This window comes from Plasmodium gaboni, chromosome 13 (assembly GCF_001602025.1).
Source record: "Plasmodium gaboni strain SY75 chromosome 13, whole genome shotgun sequence".
Taxonomy (NCBI): Eukaryota; Apicomplexa; class Aconoidasida; order Haemosporida; family Plasmodiidae; genus Plasmodium; species Plasmodium gaboni.
Genome location: NC_031493.1, coordinates 1,919,483 through 1,940,865, shown reverse-complemented (window position 1 = coordinate 1,940,865; position 21,383 = coordinate 1,919,483). Strand labels below are relative to the sequence as shown.

General features: G+C 17.4%; 5 protein-coding genes and 1 non-coding gene across 6 annotated transcripts; 4 read left to right on the top strand and 2 right to left on the bottom strand.

Annotated features, from left to right (window-relative positions):
* Nucleotides 1–1,941: 1,941 nt before the first annotated feature.
* PGSY75_1355700 (putative NLI interacting factor-like phosphatase) lies at nucleotides 1,942–5,733 on the top strand (the record flags this gene model as incomplete). Its single annotated transcript, XM_018787586.1, has 1 exon — nucleotides 1,942–5,733. One exon carries the CDS (start codon nucleotides 1,942–1,944, stop codon nucleotides 5,731–5,733), a length of 3,792 nt encoding a protein of 1,263 aa, XP_018640328.1.
* A 2,121-nt stretch (nucleotides 5,734–7,854) lies between these two features.
* On the top strand, nucleotides 7,855–9,729 carry PGSY75_1355600 (hypothetical protein; the record flags this gene model as incomplete). The annotated part of the gene is made up of 2 exons (XM_018787585.1): nucleotides 7,855–8,760; nucleotides 8,947–9,729. 2 exons carry the CDS (start codon nucleotides 7,855–7,857, stop codon nucleotides 9,727–9,729), a joined length of 1,689 nt encoding a protein of 562 aa, XP_018640327.1.
* A 950-nt stretch (nucleotides 9,730–10,679) lies between these two features.
* PGSY75_1355500 (serine/threonine protein phosphatase 5) lies at nucleotides 10,680–12,659 on the bottom strand (the record flags this gene model as incomplete). The annotated part of the gene is made up of 1 exon (XM_018787584.1): nucleotides 10,680–12,659. One exon carries the CDS (start codon nucleotides 12,657–12,659, stop codon nucleotides 10,680–10,682), a length of 1,980 nt encoding a protein of 659 aa, XP_018640326.1.
* Nucleotides 12,660–14,190: 1,531 nt separating this feature from the next.
* Nucleotides 14,191–14,263, top strand: PGSY75_1355400. Its single transcript has one exon. It is a non-coding gene; the product is annotated as a tRNA-Thr (tRNA).
* Nucleotides 14,264–15,118: 855 nt separating this feature from the next.
* On the bottom strand, nucleotides 15,119–16,648 carry PGSY75_1355300 (putative histone-lysine N-methyltransferase; the record flags this gene model as incomplete). The annotated part of the gene is made up of 1 exon (XM_018787583.1): nucleotides 15,119–16,648. The coding sequence occupies one exon, from the start codon at nucleotides 16,646–16,648 to the stop codon at nucleotides 15,119–15,121; it is 1,530 nt and encodes a 509-aa protein (XP_018640325.1).
* A 1,411-nt stretch (nucleotides 16,649–18,059) lies between these two features.
* Nucleotides 18,060–21,005, top strand: PGSY75_1355200 (putative RAP protein; the record flags this gene model as incomplete). The annotated part of the gene is made up of 1 exon (XM_018787582.1): nucleotides 18,060–21,005. The coding sequence occupies one exon, from the start codon at nucleotides 18,060–18,062 to the stop codon at nucleotides 21,003–21,005; it is 2,946 nt and encodes a 981-aa protein (XP_018640324.1).
* Between the last annotated feature and the right edge of the window lie 378 nt (nucleotides 21,006–21,383).

Sequence of the window (21,383 nt, the reverse complement as noted above, 5' to 3'; positions counted from 1 at the left end):
ATATATATTTAATGAAATTATCATAAATATATATGACTACATGTATATATGTCTATATTTTTTTTAAATAATAATAATATATTTTTTTATTTTATTGTAATTTCTACATCAATTTTTTTATATAAATTCGTTGGGATAAAATTAATATATGTAATATTATTATAATGTTTTATTATATATATATTAATTTTTGTTACATAGATACATATATATTTATATTGATTTTTTTTTTTTTTTCTTTTATTTAACCTGTTTAGTATAGAAAATAATGTCCATATTCTTACATGTTATATTATATATATATATATATATATATATATATATATTTATATATCATATATATTATTGTATTATATTATTACAAATTAAAAGAAGATTTATTTATATTATACTAAAATCAGTTAATATTTTCTTTTTCTAAGAGAAAATAAATAAGAGGTAATAATTACAACACAACAAAAATAGTATAAATATATTTATGCATATAATTTTTATTAATAAGTATTACACATAAGAATTTTATTATTATATTTTATTTTATTTTTCTATATATACAACCATTTATATTTTATCTTATATCTTTTTATTTTTTATTTTATTTTTATTTTTTTCGTTATCTCTAATAGTAGTATCATATGTACAACATATTTTACATATATAATCAGTTCTATCTATAAAATTATAAGTTCATATATTTATTTTATTTTTTGCAATATATATAATATATCTTGTTTATTTAATAACATAATTTATATAGAATATATTTATTTTCTATATGTTTTTCTCAAGTAATATTCGGGTGTTCAGTTTTTATATAGACCCGTTACATATATATTTTTTATTTTATGATTAACATATATTTATTTAGTGAATGCACTTACAAATTTATATACATTTATATATATATATTACACATATTTTGTAATTAAATTAGATTTTTGATAATTTATTATCTATATTAATGTATATATTACATCTTTATGTTTTCTTTTTTTTTTTTTTTTTTATATAATATTTCAATTATATATAGTTGAAGGGAATATTTTTTAATCTCATTATATATTATGCCTAATATTTAAAATTTATGTGGAAAAAGAAAAAAGAGAAAAAAAAATGAATATGAATAAAAAAAATATATATAAATATAGATATATAAATATGCAAATATAGATTAAAATAATACAAAGAATTAGCATTAATTCTGAAGGATTTTTTTTTGTTTTTTTTTTATTCTAAATTTTATTTTAATTAAAAATTAGGAATAAAATAAAAAATTTCTTTCCTCATTTTATTTTATTTTATTTTATTTCATTTTTTTCTTTCACACTCTTTATTCCTCTATACATATAAATTATTATGTGCAATAATTAAGATTAAATTATATAGAACAGAATAATAGTAATAATTAAATTTATAATAATAGACAATATTATATTAAAAAAAATAAAATAATAGTAAAATTAAAAAGAGGATATCGACAGAATAAAACTACAAAAGAATACAATAGAATAAAAGAATTAATTTATATGAGGATTAGTGGAAAAAAAAAAAAAAAAAAAAAAAAATTTAAGATAAAATATAACGTTACAAAATAAAATTATATAAATATTATACAAGAAGTGTTTTATTTTTTTATTAATAAAGAAATATAAGTTAAAAAAATTAATTATGTTGAAACACACCGTGGTTTCTTTTATTTTATTTTTTCTATTGAGAATTATTATTATTATATTGTAGAATATATTTATATTTATATATATGAAATATTAAATTTTAGTGTTTTTTTTATTTTCTAATTATTGTAAAAATAAATATATTTATATATATATATTATTTAAAGGGATAGTAGAATATATAATTTATGTTTACGATAGTTTATTTTTATCAGAAAAATATAAATATTTTCATTTAATTATTATTATTTTATTGAATAATAATAAAATGAGTGTAAATAGTTGTGAACAGATGAATGAAAATATCAATAAATTAATTGATATGAATGATGCGAATATGAACTACAATAATACAAATAATATAAATAATAATATAAATGGGAATATAAATATGATGAATGAAAATAATAATAATACAATAAATAATATTGATAATGACATGACAAATAATAATTTCACTGTGAATTCTAATAATAATAATAATAATATGGATAGTATTAATATTACATATAATAATAATCAAAATTTAGGGTATAATAAAGATTTAGATACAATTAACACAAAAAAGAGAATTATGAATACTAATAGGTCCATTAAAAATACGTATCATAATAATAATTATAATAAAAGTAATCATCAGAATTTTAGTATAAATAAAAACAATAAGAACAATAAAAATTTTAGAAATAAGAATAATCAATATAATAAGAATAATATGAAGCAAAATAAAGGAAATATGATGAACATGAATATGAATATTATTGATAATAATATGATGGGAAACAATCAAGAAAATATAAATAATATATATAATTCTGGTGATAATATAAATGTAGAACATTCTTATAATGTTAATAATAATGATATATCAAATAATATGTATTATGAAGAAAATGAAAATTCAGATGGTTATTCATCAATGAGTAATAATCCAAATTTGATAAATAAAGTAGCAAATAATAGAAACGTATATGAAAATTTGAGACTAATAAATAATACAAATAATGGTAATAATAATATGAATAATATATATAATAATTCAAATAATGAAGATAATAATGAAAATAATATTTATAATAATAATATAAAATCTGTATATTCAAATGATGATATGGATACATCTAATGATAATATTAACATTGTAGAAAATGAGGATCTTAATATAAATAGTGGTATGGGAAAGTTGAATGTGAATAGAAATATGAACACACATAATAATAATATTAATATTAAGAAAAGAAGAATAGGTAAATATGAAAATAATGCATTTTATAATAAAAATAAAGTAAAGAAAAATTTTCATAATAACTTATTTAATGATTCATTAAAAAGATATAATAATAATTCCATAAATTTAAAAGAAAACAATAATAAAAAAAACGACAACTTATTAGATTTTCATAATAATGAAACGGATCAATTAGATCAACAACAAGAACAAAAAGAAAATATTAATGAAGAACTTAATATAAATGAAGATAATAGTAATATTAATAAAAATATGACCTTTGTAAAAAAAGACAACTATAATAAAATAGGGAAATATAATAACAGAAATAGTTATTTAAACAACAACAACAATAATAATAATAATAATAATAACAATAAACCATTTAATAATATGACATTTTCATTAAATAAATATCTTAATCCTTATGTAAATTATAATAAAACAAATATTAATAGTAGAAATATAAATTCAACGTATCATGTGGCAAATAAAAATAAACTATTAAATAAAAATAGAAACATGAAGAACAACTCAAATGCCTATAATAATAATAATAATAATAATAATACATTTTATAATTCGACATATAAAAATGCCAGTGAAACAAACTATTCAAATAATAATTCTAGAGATGATTATTCAAGAAATAATTTAAATAATATCAATTTTATTACACAAAATTTTAACATGAAATTATTAAGTGATTACACAAAACATACACAAAATAATCAAAATAATTTAGCAGGAGATACCCATGTAAATATAAATTCCAATTTTAAAAATGCTAGACCAAATAACAGAAATCAATTTTATAATAATCAAAATTATATTGAATGTTTAAGTGAAGTATCTGAGATAAGTGACGAAGAAACTAATGATATAAGTAATGATGATAATATGATACAAAATCAAAATATAGATAATGATCAATATAATAATAAGTGGAATACTTTAAAAAATAATCAAGGATTTAAATCACTTCCACATTCAGAAAATACATTATATCCAAATAAAATCACTGATAATAATTTAGAACTAATAAATGGTTTATATAAGCTGGCCAATTTTAATAGAAACCTGAAAAATGAAAATCAAGATATCTATTCACAAGGTAAAGTATTAAATAATAATCAGTCCTCAAATAATAATAATAATATAATGAATAATATCAATAGTGATATTTATTCTAATGATAATAATTTTAATTATAATAATTATACATCAAATATCCTGGAACACAAAAATGAAGTTCAAGATAAGCTACATAATGATTATGGTGAAGAAGAAGAAGACGAAAATAATATGGATATGAAAAACAATAATATATTAAATTTTATTAAACCAGATGATATGTATATTAATTCATATATTCCATACCCTCCTGAAAAATATAATAACATATATGATTTACATGAAATCAAAATATTATCTCCACATATTTTAAAAACTCAGTTTCAAAAAGAAGGAAGTAAAGGATATCATTCTTCTTTGAAAGACGGAAAATTAATTTTATTATTAGATTTAGATAATACTTTATTACAGGCTACATCCTTTGCCAAATTTAATATGGAATTGCCCTTAGAAAATTTTGTAGATGATAATGGAGAAGCTGAATTATATAAATTTTATTTACCACAATATAATTTTTTCTATTATTTAAAGTTTAGACCATATGTAAGACAATTCTTACAAATTTTATCCTTATATTATGAACTAGCTATATATACCAATGCAACTAGAGAATATGCTGATGTTGTTATAGCTATATTAGATCCAGATAGAACTATTTTTTCTGATAGAATTGTTGCAAGATGTAGTTCAACAGATAGAGATGAAAATAAATATTTTTCTCGAATATATCCCAATGTACATCCTAAATATGTTATAGCATTTGATGATAGAAAGGATGTTTGGATAGATATTCCACAATCTCATATATTGAAAGCTGAACATTATAATTTTTTCGAATTAAGTAAGTATGATATAATTTCTCATTTCAAGGAGGCAACTACAGCTAGGAAAAAGTTTGTAGATATGGATATGCATTTGCATTATATGATTAAATTTTTTCTTAAGTTGCATAAAAATTTTTTTGAAAATCCATTAGAAACAGATGTAGGAAAATTAATAGATAAAATGATGAGTAGTACCTTAAGTAATGTAGGAGTTTATTTTACAGGATTTAGAAAAAATTCAAAGAATATACAAAATGTATTATCAGCAGATTGTGAAGAAAGACAAAAAGAAATTGCCTTAGAATTAGGTGCTACTATATTTAATAATTATGATGAACCAGGAGTTACTCATATAATTGCTGCAAAAAATTGTACGGATAATTTAATAAAATCAAAAAAATCAGATTATGATCATATTCATAAAGTTCATACTTTATGGCTTTATCATTGTAGAGGAACTTTAGAAATGAGACTTTCTTCTAATTTTGATGCTGATAATTTATGTAAAATATATAGTAATAAACCTCCTTTACATCCAAAAAAAGATCATTGGTTTTTTGGACCTAAAGAAGATTTTAAAAAACAAGAAGATAATAAAGATTGTGTTAAAATAGAAAATTTAAAAGTTAAAACTTTTCTAGGAACAGGTGAATATACCAATGATGCAGTTATTTTCTCTCCATTTGAACAAATCAATATAAAATGGATAGAAAAGGAAGTTACATTAAGACAAAATTTTGATACCTCTTATAATGCTATGGCACAAAATACACAGAAAGAAGAAAACAAAAACCAAATTAATGATGATAATGATGACGAAAATAATTCTTATACAAATATAGAAGACATTAGTGGGAAAATACCTACCATCTAAAAAAAAAAAATAATAAATATATATAATACATAAGTTTATATAATGTACAGTGTATTATATATATATGTATATATGTTTTTTTTTTTTTTTTTAAACATTTGTTGGAATATATATATATATATATATATATGTTTACACCAATTTTAACCTTTTTTTTGAGACATTTGTTTCTTATGCTTATAAGATTTGTAATTTTTTCATTTTTTTTTTTTTTATGTTTTTATTATAATGTAATAATATAAATTATACTTATATATATATATATATATATATATATAATTAAGTATTTATTTATTATATATTATTTTTTTATTATTTCAATATAAACTCTATTTATAAGTATAACTTTTTTTATGCTATAATAAAAAATTAAATTAAAAATTAAATAAATAAACAAATAAATATAAATATAAATATAAATATAAATATAAATATATATATATATATAACACAATTTTTTAAATTATCCATAATTCTTTTACTTTATAAATTATTATATATTTTTTACGAAGAGGATGAAATTGAAAAATTCATATTTGTTTATCTCCCATATTTCAATGACATGAATTTTTTTTTTTTTCTTCCTATTTTGATCAAATGAGGATAATGTTATAAAATCTTATATATTTTTCTATTATTTTATGCCAAAAAAAAATATATATATATAATAAAATTTTTAAAATATTAAAGACATATTATATAACTTGTAAATAAAGAAAAAAAATAGTTCCAATATGTTTCCGTCTATTTTAATTAAGAATTTAATCTTATTTAGAAGATATAAAATGATTTATATTACTAAAATCACTATAATAAATATAAGTTAAGTATTTTAATAAAATTTAAAAATAAAATTATATAAAACAAAATAATGGTATTTATTAATTTATAATATGTAGCCGATATAAGGCAACGTCATTTTATTTTATTCATATGTGTATAAATTTTTTTTAAAAATAAAAAATATCTCTAATTTAATTAGTCACATAATGAAAATAAACATATAATTATATGTATAACCTATAATTATATATATATATATATATATATATATATATATATATATAAGCACATAAATTTAATACACATATAAATATAATAGTATATATTTTTATGGGCTAAAAGAAATAGGTACTTTCTTCTTACTATTTATATTTTCTATAGGTGTACTCCTCATGCGGTGTTGAATATATATAGATAAAAATGTATGAAAAAAAATAAAAAATAATAAAATAAAAAGTACAGAAAATAAATAAATAATATATAGAAATAGGGAAGAAAGAAAATGTATTATTAAGCAAAATAAAATACACAAATAAAAAAATTTGCCTATAAGAAAAATAATACGAACATTAAGTATTTCCAATATTATATATTAATTATATTGAGTTTATAAAAATATATATATTTTATTTAATTATGACTTTATATTTTCATTTATTTTATTTTTTTTTTTATAACCACAAAGACAGACATATAATTTTTATTTTTTAAGAAAATTCTTAATCTTTAAAAATAAAGATTACATGATATATTGCCACATAAAAGTGACTCTTTCTTCAAAAAAATAAAATAGAATAAATAAATAAATAAATAAATATATGTATACGCATTTCTTCCATATTCAATATTAAAAATAAGAATGATATATTATTATACAGATATATATTTTATATCATGTGAATTAATATATATATATATACAGGTAAATACAAATTTATATAAAATATTTACAAATATAAAACTTTATTTGGAAATAAAAAATATAATTCTTTATTTTATATATGAAAAAAAAAGAAAAAGAAAAAATAATTAAAAAAAATTAATTTAATGTTATTTATTTTTATTGTACATAAAATATTATATATTATATATATATATATATTTGTAATCCTATATTATTTTCTTTAAACATTGATTATTTAAAAAGTATATAAATTTATTTATTTATTAAATTCTGTGTAAAAAAAAAAAAAAAAAAGATATATAAAAAAAAAAAGAAATTATTATTTCTATATTTTCTTTACAGAAGCATATATAAAATTCACACATACATATATAATATATATATAGACTTACACATATACATTTGATTTTATATTTTTTTTTTTGTTTTTTAAAATGAATAACGGATCAAATAAAAAATTTGTAATCGTACACTATATTAAAAATGAGGATAGTAACCAGAATAAAAACAACTCAAAGAAAAAAAAAGAAAAAAAGACAGGATATGTTACTATTGAAATTAGTAGAGTAGATGATAGAAAATTTGCTAATAAGAAAAGGAAAAATCAATTGATTCTTGACAGGAGTAGTAGAAATGATTTTCCTTCCAGATCTTCTAAAAATATCTCCAAGAAGAAGATAAAAGATAATACGTGGACTAATACATTATTAGATAAGTTACAAGGAGCGACGACTACTATTAATCAAAAAATAACATCATTCTTTAAAATATGTATATTCAATTCGAAAGAATTAAAGATGAAAAATGATATGATAGTAAGAGATTCTTTTAAATATTTTAATACAGAGGATAATGAACAATATATAAATAGTACAAATTTAATAAATACCATTAATGATAAAATGGATAATATATTATCACAACATATTAATGTAAATAACGATAATCTCTACTCTAAGAATTTCAATATGCATTTTAATGATAATAGTAATATAAATAATAATTTTATGAAAGATAATATATTAAATGGAAAAAACTTAAATAATAAATTCGCTAATAAAAAAATGATTGATGCAAGTAAATTATGGAAAAAAGACATGTCTGCAAATAATGTAATGAATTATAAGGATAAAGGAAAAGTAGATATAAATAATAATCCTGATATGCAAAATATTAAAAATTTTTATATTTCAGTTATAAATAAAAAAAACAATGTGAAAAATGTAAGGAAAGTTAGCTTGATGGAAGTTTGTAAAGATCCTTATTTTTATATATCTCAAAATTTCTTATCAGACTTGGAGAGTTATTTAGCTCTAAATCACTGTCTCCTATATATTAAGGTAAAATAAAAATGAGCACCATACACAGACATACATATATATATATATATATATATATGTATTTAATTTATGATTTATACATATTTATTTATTTATTTATTTATTTTTTTTTTTTTTTTATTTGTTCATTAAATAAATCATACATATCTTATAATATATACATATATTTAATTTATACTTGTTCAGAAAAATAAAGGAGAGCTTTCCCAGATTCATCACAATTTTTTTTCTGTGTTAATAAATGTAGATGATGTACATTTTCTTGAGGAAAATGTATCGACATCAATTTTGAGACATACTATCAAGAGATTGAATTCTCTTTTCAAAATTCCAATAGATGATATAACATCAGTAGAATTTTGTTTGTATTTAAAAAATAGTGAAGAAAATGAACCTATAATTTATACTGAAAAAGATATATATCAATATTCAATTTTGATATTCTTAAGTAGCAAAAGTGGGAATTTTATTGAATTCCCTTTTAATGGCTTACGAATTATGACAGTTATAGGTAACTGCTTAATTTATCAATGTAATGATAAAAAAAATACAAATAAACATATCTTCAATTTTAATATATCAGATGAAAAATTATTTTTCCTAAAAATTAATCTAAAGGAAAATATTTATTTGTACAAAATGTTCCAAGGGCAGAAACCTGTCAATCATTCAAATATGGATGAAGTATGTAAACAAAATAAAATAACTGAATTATATACTAATGTTTTTAAAAATAAAAATACATTACCCTTTGAACAATTTATGAAAACAAGCCCTAATGAAACAAACACCATCAATATCGATTCAATGAAAAATCATTATTCTTTAGTTAAAAAAAATATGGAATGTATAAATAAAAGATTAATGGAACTAAATATTAATCGTATGAGAAGTTTATTTATCAAGGCAAAAAATGCAAGAAGTAATAATGCTTATCCTAATCCTATGCAATTTAAAAAAAGGGCATAACATAAAATAAATGCCAAATATAAAAAAAATAAAAAAAATAAAAAAAATAAAAAAAATACATATACGTAATATAACATTTATGTAATATTTGGATTTATATATTAAAATAATTAAACATATACATATTTATTAATTTTTTTTTTATTCATTATATATATATATATATATATATATATATATATAATACATGATTTTTAATTAAATAAAAATAACCAATTTTGTCCAAAAATTTTGATTACCCAAAACAATTCACAATAGACTTATTCCACTAATATTGAGTATATAAATATATTTGTGTATATATTTTGTTTCACAAATATTAATATATACTTGTCTTAATATATATAAAACATTTTAAGGAATAAAATTATATAAGAAAATTATAATGAAAATAAAAAAAAAATCAACAGCAAAATGTTATATGACCCTGCAAATTTTACTACATATGATCAATATTATATATGTGATGTATTAAGAAAAAATAAATTACATATATATATATATATATATATATAAATTTTTATTTTATTTTATTTTATTTTTGCGTTAAATTAAAATTCTTCAAAGATATATATATTAGGTTATAGTGAATTTTAAATAAAAAAAAAAAATAAAATAAATAAATAAATGATAAATGCTTTTTTATTTTATTTGATGAATTTTTTTTTTGTTTTGTTTTTCTCTTTTTACATACATATAATTGATACATCTTATTTATTTAATGGAATATTATATAATTAAATATAGAACTAATTATAATATATATATATAAACATATATACCAATTTTTTTTTTTTTTTTTTTTTTTTTTTAAATATAGACTAAAAAAAAAAAAAAAAAAAAAAGAAAAAAACATTATAAATATATATATATATATATCTATAACTTCAAATTTCATAACACAAAATATATATATTAAATATAATAAATCATATATATCTATATATATTTTAAATGTTTTGATACAAATTATGAGCATATTTAAGGGAAGGGACATTTGGGTGTTCTACTTCTGTAAATGTTACACATTCAGGTTTGATTGAATTTCCTTTGAATTTTAAGAAAGCTCCTTTATTTTTCATAATATCACAATAATTAGGAGCACTAAAGACTGTATATAATTGTCCATTTTGTTCAAGAGAATAACCTTCATCTCTTACTTCATGCGATCTAATAATAAGACTTAGATTATTAATTTTTAGGAAATTTTCAGTAATATCTGTACCAAATGAAAATCCAATACCTCTTTTAGATGGTTTAAAACCTTTTTCTTCATTTGGATCAGACCATAATAAATCGGTCATAACTCCTTCATCTAAAGGTTCTTTATTTCTATCAATTTTTTCGATATCTTCTAAGGTAGTATCTGTTTTACTAGGTATACCACCATGACATATAAATATATTTTTATTAAGAACATATGCTAAAGGTAAAAATTTAAAGGAATCTGAAAATAAGACATGCATTTTTTCATCATATTTTTCTTGTAATTCACCTAAAAATCCATATATTTTATTCATATTATCTGTTTCATGATTTCCTCTTGTTAAATGCACATTATTAGGAAAGGTTAGTTTAGCTAGATATAAAAATATAATAACTTCAACAGAAAAACTTCCTCTATCTACAAAATCACCATTAAATAAGTAAGAATTTTTTTCAGAAGGATAACCATTAATTTTCATTATATTTAATAAATCATAATATTGTCCATGAACATCACCACATATTGTCAAAGTTTCATCTTCTTCTAAATTTAAATAAACTAGAGTAGGTAATTCTTTTAATAATTTAATTATATCTAATACAATGGAACAAACACATTTTTTGTTCAATTTGTTATTTGGTATACTTATATAATCAGCTACCTTTTTCAAAAAGTCAATATTTAAATTATTTCTATCATATATAGGAGCTTCCATATTTTCGATCTTAAGAGAATCAAGTACTAATGTTTCATAATAAGGCATTTTTTGTTCTAATTCGATAGCTTTCTGAAACTGTTGTTCAAAAATAAGTTTTTTACATTGTTTTAATTTTAATTCTGAATTTTTATCTTTCGTAAGTTTTAATACTTTTTGAAAACATTCAGATGCACTTTTTAAATTGGATAAAAGTAAATAGGCACACCCTTTTCTATAATACGCTTTAGCGTAATATGGATTAATTTTAATAGCTTCATCAATATCTTCTATAGCTGTTCCATAATTTTCTAATTTTATATGACAAAAAGAACGATTCGTATAATATATATGTAAATCTGTTTCTTTTATACTAATAAAATCACTTTTTTTACATATAGTACTTTTATTATAATATTCTTTAAATACTTCTTTATCTTCATCATCCACTTCAATATCATCATGTAAATTATTTGTATTATTTTGTTTATCTATATCGGTAAATTTATTAGAATATTCTTGAAATGATTTTTTTATTAAATCTATAGCTTCTGTATAATATCTTATAGATATAATATAATTATTTTCCTTGAAATATTTATTTCCAATATTTTTTAAAGCATCACATGTTTTTAATAATTCAAGACAAATATCCTTTTTCTCTTTGTCACAATTGTCTGTTTTGTTATTATCCAAAGGATCATCACAATTATGATTTTTTGAATCTTCACTAATTTCTAAATTATAATCATTTTTTATTTTTTCATTATTCATCAATATTTCGTCACTTTTTTTTATATCTTCTTCTTTTTCCTCCACATTATGGTTGTTTAACATAACCTCTTCCTCATCTTCTTTTTGGTTATGTTCTTTTTCTATGTTATTACATTTCTTAACTTTCTCTTCATTTATTGTATAAATAATTTCATTATCCTCATGAACATTCTTGTCCATGTCTTCCTCAAATGTATTTATATTATTATCTTCTATCTTAACGTTATTATTTATTTCCTCAGTAACAATTACCATTTGCACATTTAATCAGGACGAAAAATTAAATAAATATAAATATATATATATATATATATATATTTGAAGTAAAAATGAAAAATACAATTCAAATCAAATCACATAAAAATAAATAATATTACACATAAATATGCTAAAAAAAAATCAATGTTTATTTATATATTAATTATTATAAAACTGAATTTTTTTTTTTTCTATGTCTTATATAATAATATTAATTATTTTTCTTTTTCTTTCCCATGAAAAAAAATATTATAATACAAAGGTGGGAAAAAAAAAAAAAAAAATAAAATAAAATTACGTAATATAAATAAGAAACATATAGATATATATTATCATATATATATATATATATATATATATATATTTATATATATATTTTTATTCCCACTTAATTTGCATAACCTATACATATAACTATATATTTCAATATAATTAATGAAATATCTTTATTCATAAAAATATGCCTTTTGTTTTTTTTGTGTATTTCAAATATAAACAAAACTAAATATAGGGAAAAAATAAGAAGAAAAGAAAAGATGTAAAAAGTTCATAAGAATATGTTTAAAACATGTAAATCAAAAATGAACAAAAAATAAATATATAATTAAAAACATAAAAATATAATATATTTTCATAAAAATTTATATTATATTCTACTTATTACTATTTATAACTTTATATTATATATGTTTTTATTATATATATATATTACCTTTATTTCTTGTTTTTTTTTTTTTTTTTTTTTTTTTTATTGTTTTCTCTAAATATTCTTTTCCCCTTTGGGCATTTACTCAAATGAAAAAAAAATATGTACTGAATAGTAATATGTAACCGCTATAAAAATAATATATATATATATTATTTATATTTGAAAATAAAAAAAAAAAAAAAATGTAAAAGGAAAGAAAAAAAAAGTAACTAAACTGATATATTCTTATGTAATACAATAAAATGAGATCAAAAAGAAAATATAATATTTATTGTAAAGTGCTAAACAGAAAAACCAAAAAAAGAAATATAATATATATAATTTATTATAATATAATATAATAGATAGGTAATCATAATCAATGTATTACATTTATACATATATTAATATATTTAATTCATATATTACTAATAAGCAGTTTATATGATATTATAATTAATATTATATTATATTATATGTATAATATAGTATATATTATATATATATATATATATATATAGTTTTATATATATTATTTTTTTAATTTTTTTTATAAAAATATGATACTTTTATAATATATATATATATATATATATATATAATATATATATATATATATATATTATTTTTTAATCTACGAATTATAGTAAAAAAATGTATATATATCTTTAATATTAATATTTAATTAGTAAATGAATTTTATTAGGATGAAATTTATTTTAATATTGAATAATTATAATATTAATTTATCATGAAAAAGGGAAAAAAATATATTTTTCTATTTAAAAAAATATTTAAAGGAAAATATTATAATTAGTTTGATCAATATTTTTGAGTTAAGCCATCTTAGCACAGTTGGTAATGCGTTTGATTCGTAATCAAAAGATCGTGGGTTCGACTCCCACAGGTGGCTTAAGTATTCAAGAGTGGGAGGAAAAATAATTAATTTTCAAATATTTAAAAATAAATGTTTAAAGAATTTTATAATATATATATATATATATATAATTTAAATATGATAAAATTTAATAAAATGTAAAAATAATATACGAACAATTTATTAAAAAAAATATATTATGGAAAATAGAATTTTAAAACATTCATTTGAATTTTTTCATATTATTATTTCCCTTTTTTTTTTTCTCCCCATTGTTAGGAAAAGAAAAAAAAAAAAAAAAGGAAAAACAGTTGCATTTAATTTATAATAATATTTTTAGTTATATTTCATTTTCCTTTAATTTTATGTATTCATTTTTAGAAATATGTAAAATAAAATATATATATATATATATTTTTTTCTTTTAAATTAATAATGTGGAACACATTTTATATTCATTAAAATTTGTAATAAGACAAATTCTTTTAAAAAAAAATAAAAGAATGTTAATATATAGTTTTTTTTCTTTTTTATATTATATTAGAAAAAAATATATATTAAAAAAAAATTAAATAAAACATATATATAAATTCATTATATATAGTATATATATATATATATATATACAACTAAAAAATTTATGTATTCTTCAAAGTAATAATAAAAAAAAAATAATAATAATACTACCAGTATATTTTATCTTTTATAAATAAGTAAAAACAAATGATAAATAAATGTAAGAAAAATGGAAATTTTCATTATATATAAAAAATTAAAAAAAAAGGAATTAATATATATATATATATGTATGTATGTATATATTCTAATATATTATAGTAATAATGCATATATGCCTATATATGTTTCTTATATTTTATTTTATTTTTCTTTTTAATATTTGTTAGTATATAAGAATTTTTCCAAATCCTTATATATCAAAGAATCTGGACCATACGTTTTAATAATATTTTTTTTTGCTTTGTGAATTAATCCTAATCCCTCATTTTTTAGATCAAGGAATAAAGCTAGTTTCCCTGTGAGGAAAATATAATAACCATATATTGGAGAATATTTTCCATAAGAAATTTCAATAGATTTTAAATATTGGTTTGCTATATTATAAGCCAATTTAAATTCATGTAATTGTATAGATATATATAAAATTTTAGCTCTCATTTTTTGAAGAGAATATTTAGCATGATGATAATAATTTGTTAAATAATCAATTTTTGATTTAATTTTGTTTAATGATTGTAAAACACTTTTATTATCATATGTGTATTTTTCATTAAATAATGTTTCAAGATACACAGTTTCTTTAAATGTTTCTTTTTCTTTGTCTACTAAACCTTTTATAATATTATCACCAACTTCTGATTTACATAACATACATCTCCATACATTATCAATATTACTTTTTCTTAAAACAGGATATGTTTTAAAACTATTTTTATTTATATAACATTGTTTACGTTCTAATTCTGATATAAGTATTATTTCCATATATCCTAAAAACTTTTTACAATTATCCGAATTTGTACATACAATTTCGGTATTAAAAATATTATGACATTCTGATGCTATATTAATTTTACATAATTTACATGAACATGTAAAAAAATATTGATCCATGCATATAGATAATCTTGTATTTCTATCAAAAGCAATATCTATATAACTAATTGTTAATTCTTCACCTGGATATACATCCATTAATGTTCTAATATATAATTTCTGATTTCTAAAAACAGTAACACAATTACTTAAACAAGAATGATTAAAAAAAGGTACAGGTTTTTTATATATTGCTAATGCAGCTGGTTCTAATTCATTATCAATAATTTGTAAACTATTTTTAGATATCTTAATAAATTTTTCTATAATATTTTTAAGTATACTTTCATTATTATCAAAATTGTGAAATATCTTTTTCCTCTTACTCATAAGTGCTACAGCTACTATATATGCTGGATATTTTAATCTTTCATATTTTTCTTTACTTATATCTGTACTACTACCACAATAGTCATAAAAATTAAAATGATTTAAATAACAATTAATAACTAATCTCATTGTTATAGACGGGCAATATCTATCAAATATATTAGATCGAAATATATCACATTCTTCTCTATGAGATTTCCAAGCTCGCTCTAAACACATGTCACTACAATATACAACATATTTACAATTAGGACAACATATACATTTATTGAATTTTTCTAAACAATAAAAACACGTATTTATTATCTTAAAATTATTCTTCTTAATATTCTGATCAATAATTCTAGGAGCCATATATTTAACACATAAGGGAATAAATATCTCGGGATGCGACTCTACCAAGCAATATCCTGCTCGTATTTGATTTACTGCAATAACGCATTTTCCTCTATCTTCTTTATATTCTATTTTAAACATATTCTATTATCAAAATTTTATGTATTAATATATAAATCAATATAATATATATATATATTATACATATATTTATGAAACATAAATTTAGTATTTTTTACATTATAAAAATTATGCATATATTATTAATTATAAAATAATACTTAACAAATATATATATATATATATATATATATATATATAAACGTATTATTTTTGTACATTTCTGGTATTTTATTAAATAATATTATATATATATAATAGTATATACATATATAATGCAGTTACAAAAAAAAAAAAAAAAAAAAAAAAAAAAAAAAAAAAAAAAAAAAAAAAAAAAAAAAAAAAAAAAAAAAAAAAAGGAACAAAATTATATTATCAAGGGAATAAAAAAAAAAATAAAATAAATAATAAATAAAACAATTTTTTAATTCTGAAAAAATAATTAAAATGATATGTAACCTTCAAGTTTTTTTATCAAATGAAAGAATAATATTAAGTTTTGTAAATTTTTGTAGATTTATAAAATTATTCATAATTAAAAAAAAAAAAAAAAAAAAAAAAAAATCCTGCTTAATTATTGTCATAAAGGAATATATATAAAAATACATATATTAAAAATATTTTCTATGTAAAAAACATATATATTATATATATATATATAAGTATATTATATACTATATATTATATATATGATATTTATAGGTATATTATATATATATATATATATATATATATATATATATAATAATTTATTACATAATATGAAAATTTATTTCATTGATTATATATAATAATGATATACAAAAAAAAAAAAAAAAAAATTATGTATATTATTTTTTTTTACCAATATATCAATTTTATAAGAAATTATAATAAAAAAAAATTTATAATATAGTAATGTTTTCCTTAATGTTCTTTTAATTTCTCATTTATTTCTTTAAAAAAAAAAAAATTCATATCAATATAATAATATGGTTATGTAGAAATATAATATGAAATTATATTTATATAATATATGTATTTTAACTAATTGGTATAGTTTAATTATATGTAAGGTATAAAATTATAACATCAAAATACTTTATATATATATATTATATTCATATAAGATAATTCTGAAATATCAAAAAACCATAATTATTCAATAAATAGAACAATAATAGTCATGTGGTTATATATATTAATAAAAATTATTATAAACATATAGATAACATTATTATTATATGAACAGATATATTAATAACAGATGATCCAAAATATTTTAAAAGAAATGTATATATATTATATTTTTCCCTTTAATCTAAAAATGTATATATCAAAATATCTATGAATATAATTTTATTAATATTTATGAGGATTTATTTCTAAAATGGTTCATTATAATATATTAATATTTATTCATATTACTATCCTTTAAAAAAAAAAAAAAATTATGACCATTATAAGAAATCGTACATGTTTATTTTTAAATTATTTAAACAAAAAGCGTACATGTATAATTATAAATAATAATTATAATAATGATGGGAACTTAAACCTTCAAAAGAAATTTATTAGGACATCTAAATTAAGCTTAAATGTTTTGAAAAGAATAAAATCAGAAAAAAATATAAATATTAAAGAATTGAATAAGTATTTAAGAGATGATAATAAAATGAACCTGGACATTTTTAAAAAATTAATATATAAAGCTAAAAATAATAATGAAATTGAACAAGAAACTCTTGAAAATTTATTATTAATATTAGTTTTATTTAATAAATATTATCCATATTTTCAAGATAATTTCTATTCTAATTTATGCTTGGATATTAATAAGAATCTTTTAAATTCTATAAAATTTAAAATACATTATCTATATACAAGTAAAATGTTAATTCATACAATGAATATATTAACGAACTTAAATTTAGTTGATAATATTTTATTAGAAGGATATATGAATAAATGTTTTTATTTTATAAAAAATGATGAATATAACTTAGAAGATTTAATTCATTATTTGTCCATTCTTAATAAAATAAGTATGATTAAAAAAAATATGTATTGCAAAAGATTACAATCATTTAATTGGTCTCTCATCAAAATTATATGTGACAAATTGACATATAATTTTGACCATCTATTTATGTTATCTGGTAAAAATAATCATACTTCCTTTTTTATAAAAAAAAATATTAATGAGCAAATTAAAAAGCTTTCAAATGATATTAATAATAAAGTTAATAGAACATATCATGAGATAAATTATAATGAAAACAAAATAAATGAAGAATCTAATATTATATATGATAATAATATATATGTTAATAATCTTAACACAAGTATAGGTAATATGCAATTTTATAATATTGAACAACATACGAATAAAAATAATTGTAATAATAATATGTGCAATTATAACCATGATAATAATTCCTTATATTCTAACACATTAACAATTGGTGAAAAAAAGTTATTTATTTTAGAAACATTATTAAGTATTTCAAGAAGCTTAAAAGATTTAAATTATGTCCATTTAAAATTAACAAATGAAATTGTAAATAAAGTTAAAAATGAATTTCTTAATATATCAGATGGAGATATAACTCCTTATATAGATAATAATTCAGTAAATAAAATATTTTATATTATGCAATGCTTATTATATTTAAAACTAGATTATCATATGTTTTATAAAAGTGTTCTCAATATATATATGAACTATTTGCCATTTTCAAACAATTTAATAATTCTTTTTTTCCTCCTAGGAAAAAATAAATTATTTCCAACTAAAACGATACATATATTTGATTCAGTTTTTTCAAAAAATATAAAGCAAAAGCTTTATGATACAAATAGTTTAATTATTTTGTTAGAATCCTATTCTATTCATAAATATAGACAAAATGATCTCATAGGTGATATATTATCATATTTTGTTTATTTAAATATAGAGCATAATATGTGTGATAAAAAGATGGATAGCCAACCACACAATATATCATGTAACAATGCGAATATTGTTTTAAATAAAAAAAATATAATATATCAAAATTTAGAAATGGATTTATATCCTCAAGATGATAATATTGCTATAAAAAAGAAAAGCAATTCTTATGATGATAAAGTAAACAAAGTAGCAAATAAAAATGATTCATCTTCTTTCATTTTGACTTCATCGAATGATATAATAAAAAATAATGAAATGGATAATTTTACTATAAATGAAGATAATAAAAACATAAAATTAACAAATAATGATACGACTAATACTTTACATAATAATTTATATAATAATCTATTATTGCAAGAAAACTTAAAAAATATTGATATGAAAAATAATAATTATTTTAGCTGCATAAATATTTCTGATAAAGTAAAAATTTTTTATAGCTTATTCAAATTAGATATATATGAAGAAGGAATAATATATCACATAAATAATATTTTAAATAACGAAAGAATACATGAAATAAATTTTAAATTATTAATAAAATTGTTATTAGGTTTATGCTATTTTTCATTTGAAAATGTTGATATTTACAATTTAATAATTACAAATTTGATAAAATATGATATAATTCTAGATAATGTTTATTTAACTCAACTGAAAATATGTGAACTAGCTATAAGAACACAACATGTGCCTAATGTATACAACCATTTAAACAAAGAATGTATTGAATATTTAAATTGTATAAAAAATAAAGAAAAAACTATAGAATATCATGTTAAATCAGATTTACAAAAAAATGTAAAAAATATTTTATTAACTTTTAATATAACAACATTAGAAGAAGTAACCATAGGCCCTTATAATGTTGATTTTTTAGAAGAGGATGAAACATTTTTTAAAATACCAAAGAATTATATACTTCATCAAAATAAACATCAAATCAAGGATAAACATTATACAAATGATAATAATAATCAAAATTCGATAAATTTTCAAAAATGTGTAAAGGAAAATGATGTAAATAATGTAACAAATACATTTCAAAATAAAAATAAGAAATTAATAATCGAGGTAAATGGAGAACATCATTTTTATAAAAATACAAAATCATATATATCCTTATCAAAATTTAAACATAAATTGTTAAGTGATTTAGGATATGTTGTTATTAACATACCTTATTTTGATTGGGCTATTTTAAATACAGATTTTGATAAAAAAGCATATGTTAAAAAATTAATCTCTGATCACAGTGATATACAAATAAGAAACATCATAACTCTCAATCAAAAAAATGAACACATTAACAAAAATGAAATGGATAAAATTTCTAAAACTATTCAACACAGCAAAGAAAAAACAGATTTATTAACTAATATACAAAACTTACGAAAAAAGAATAAAATTAAATTTTTAAAGAAAAAAATTAAGCATATATAATTCATATCATTTTATATTTTAAATATATGCAATTTTATTTTTTTGTTTTTTTTTATTTGTTTAATAAGATGCAATTTTTTTAGTCTTTTTTTTTTTGTAAAACATAACATATTTAGAATAATATATATTTATTAATAAAATTATAAAATAATTAGTTATTAAACCATTTTTTTATGCTTTATAACAAAAAAAAAAAAAAAAAAAAAAAAAAATATAATACATATATATATATATCATTAAAATGAAAGAATTTATAAAATTATATAGTTCTTTAAAAGGGAAAAATACATTATTGTTACAAGAATTATCATAGTAAAATATATATACACATATAAAATGTTAATAAAAATACACACTTTTTTTTTTTTTTTTTTTTTT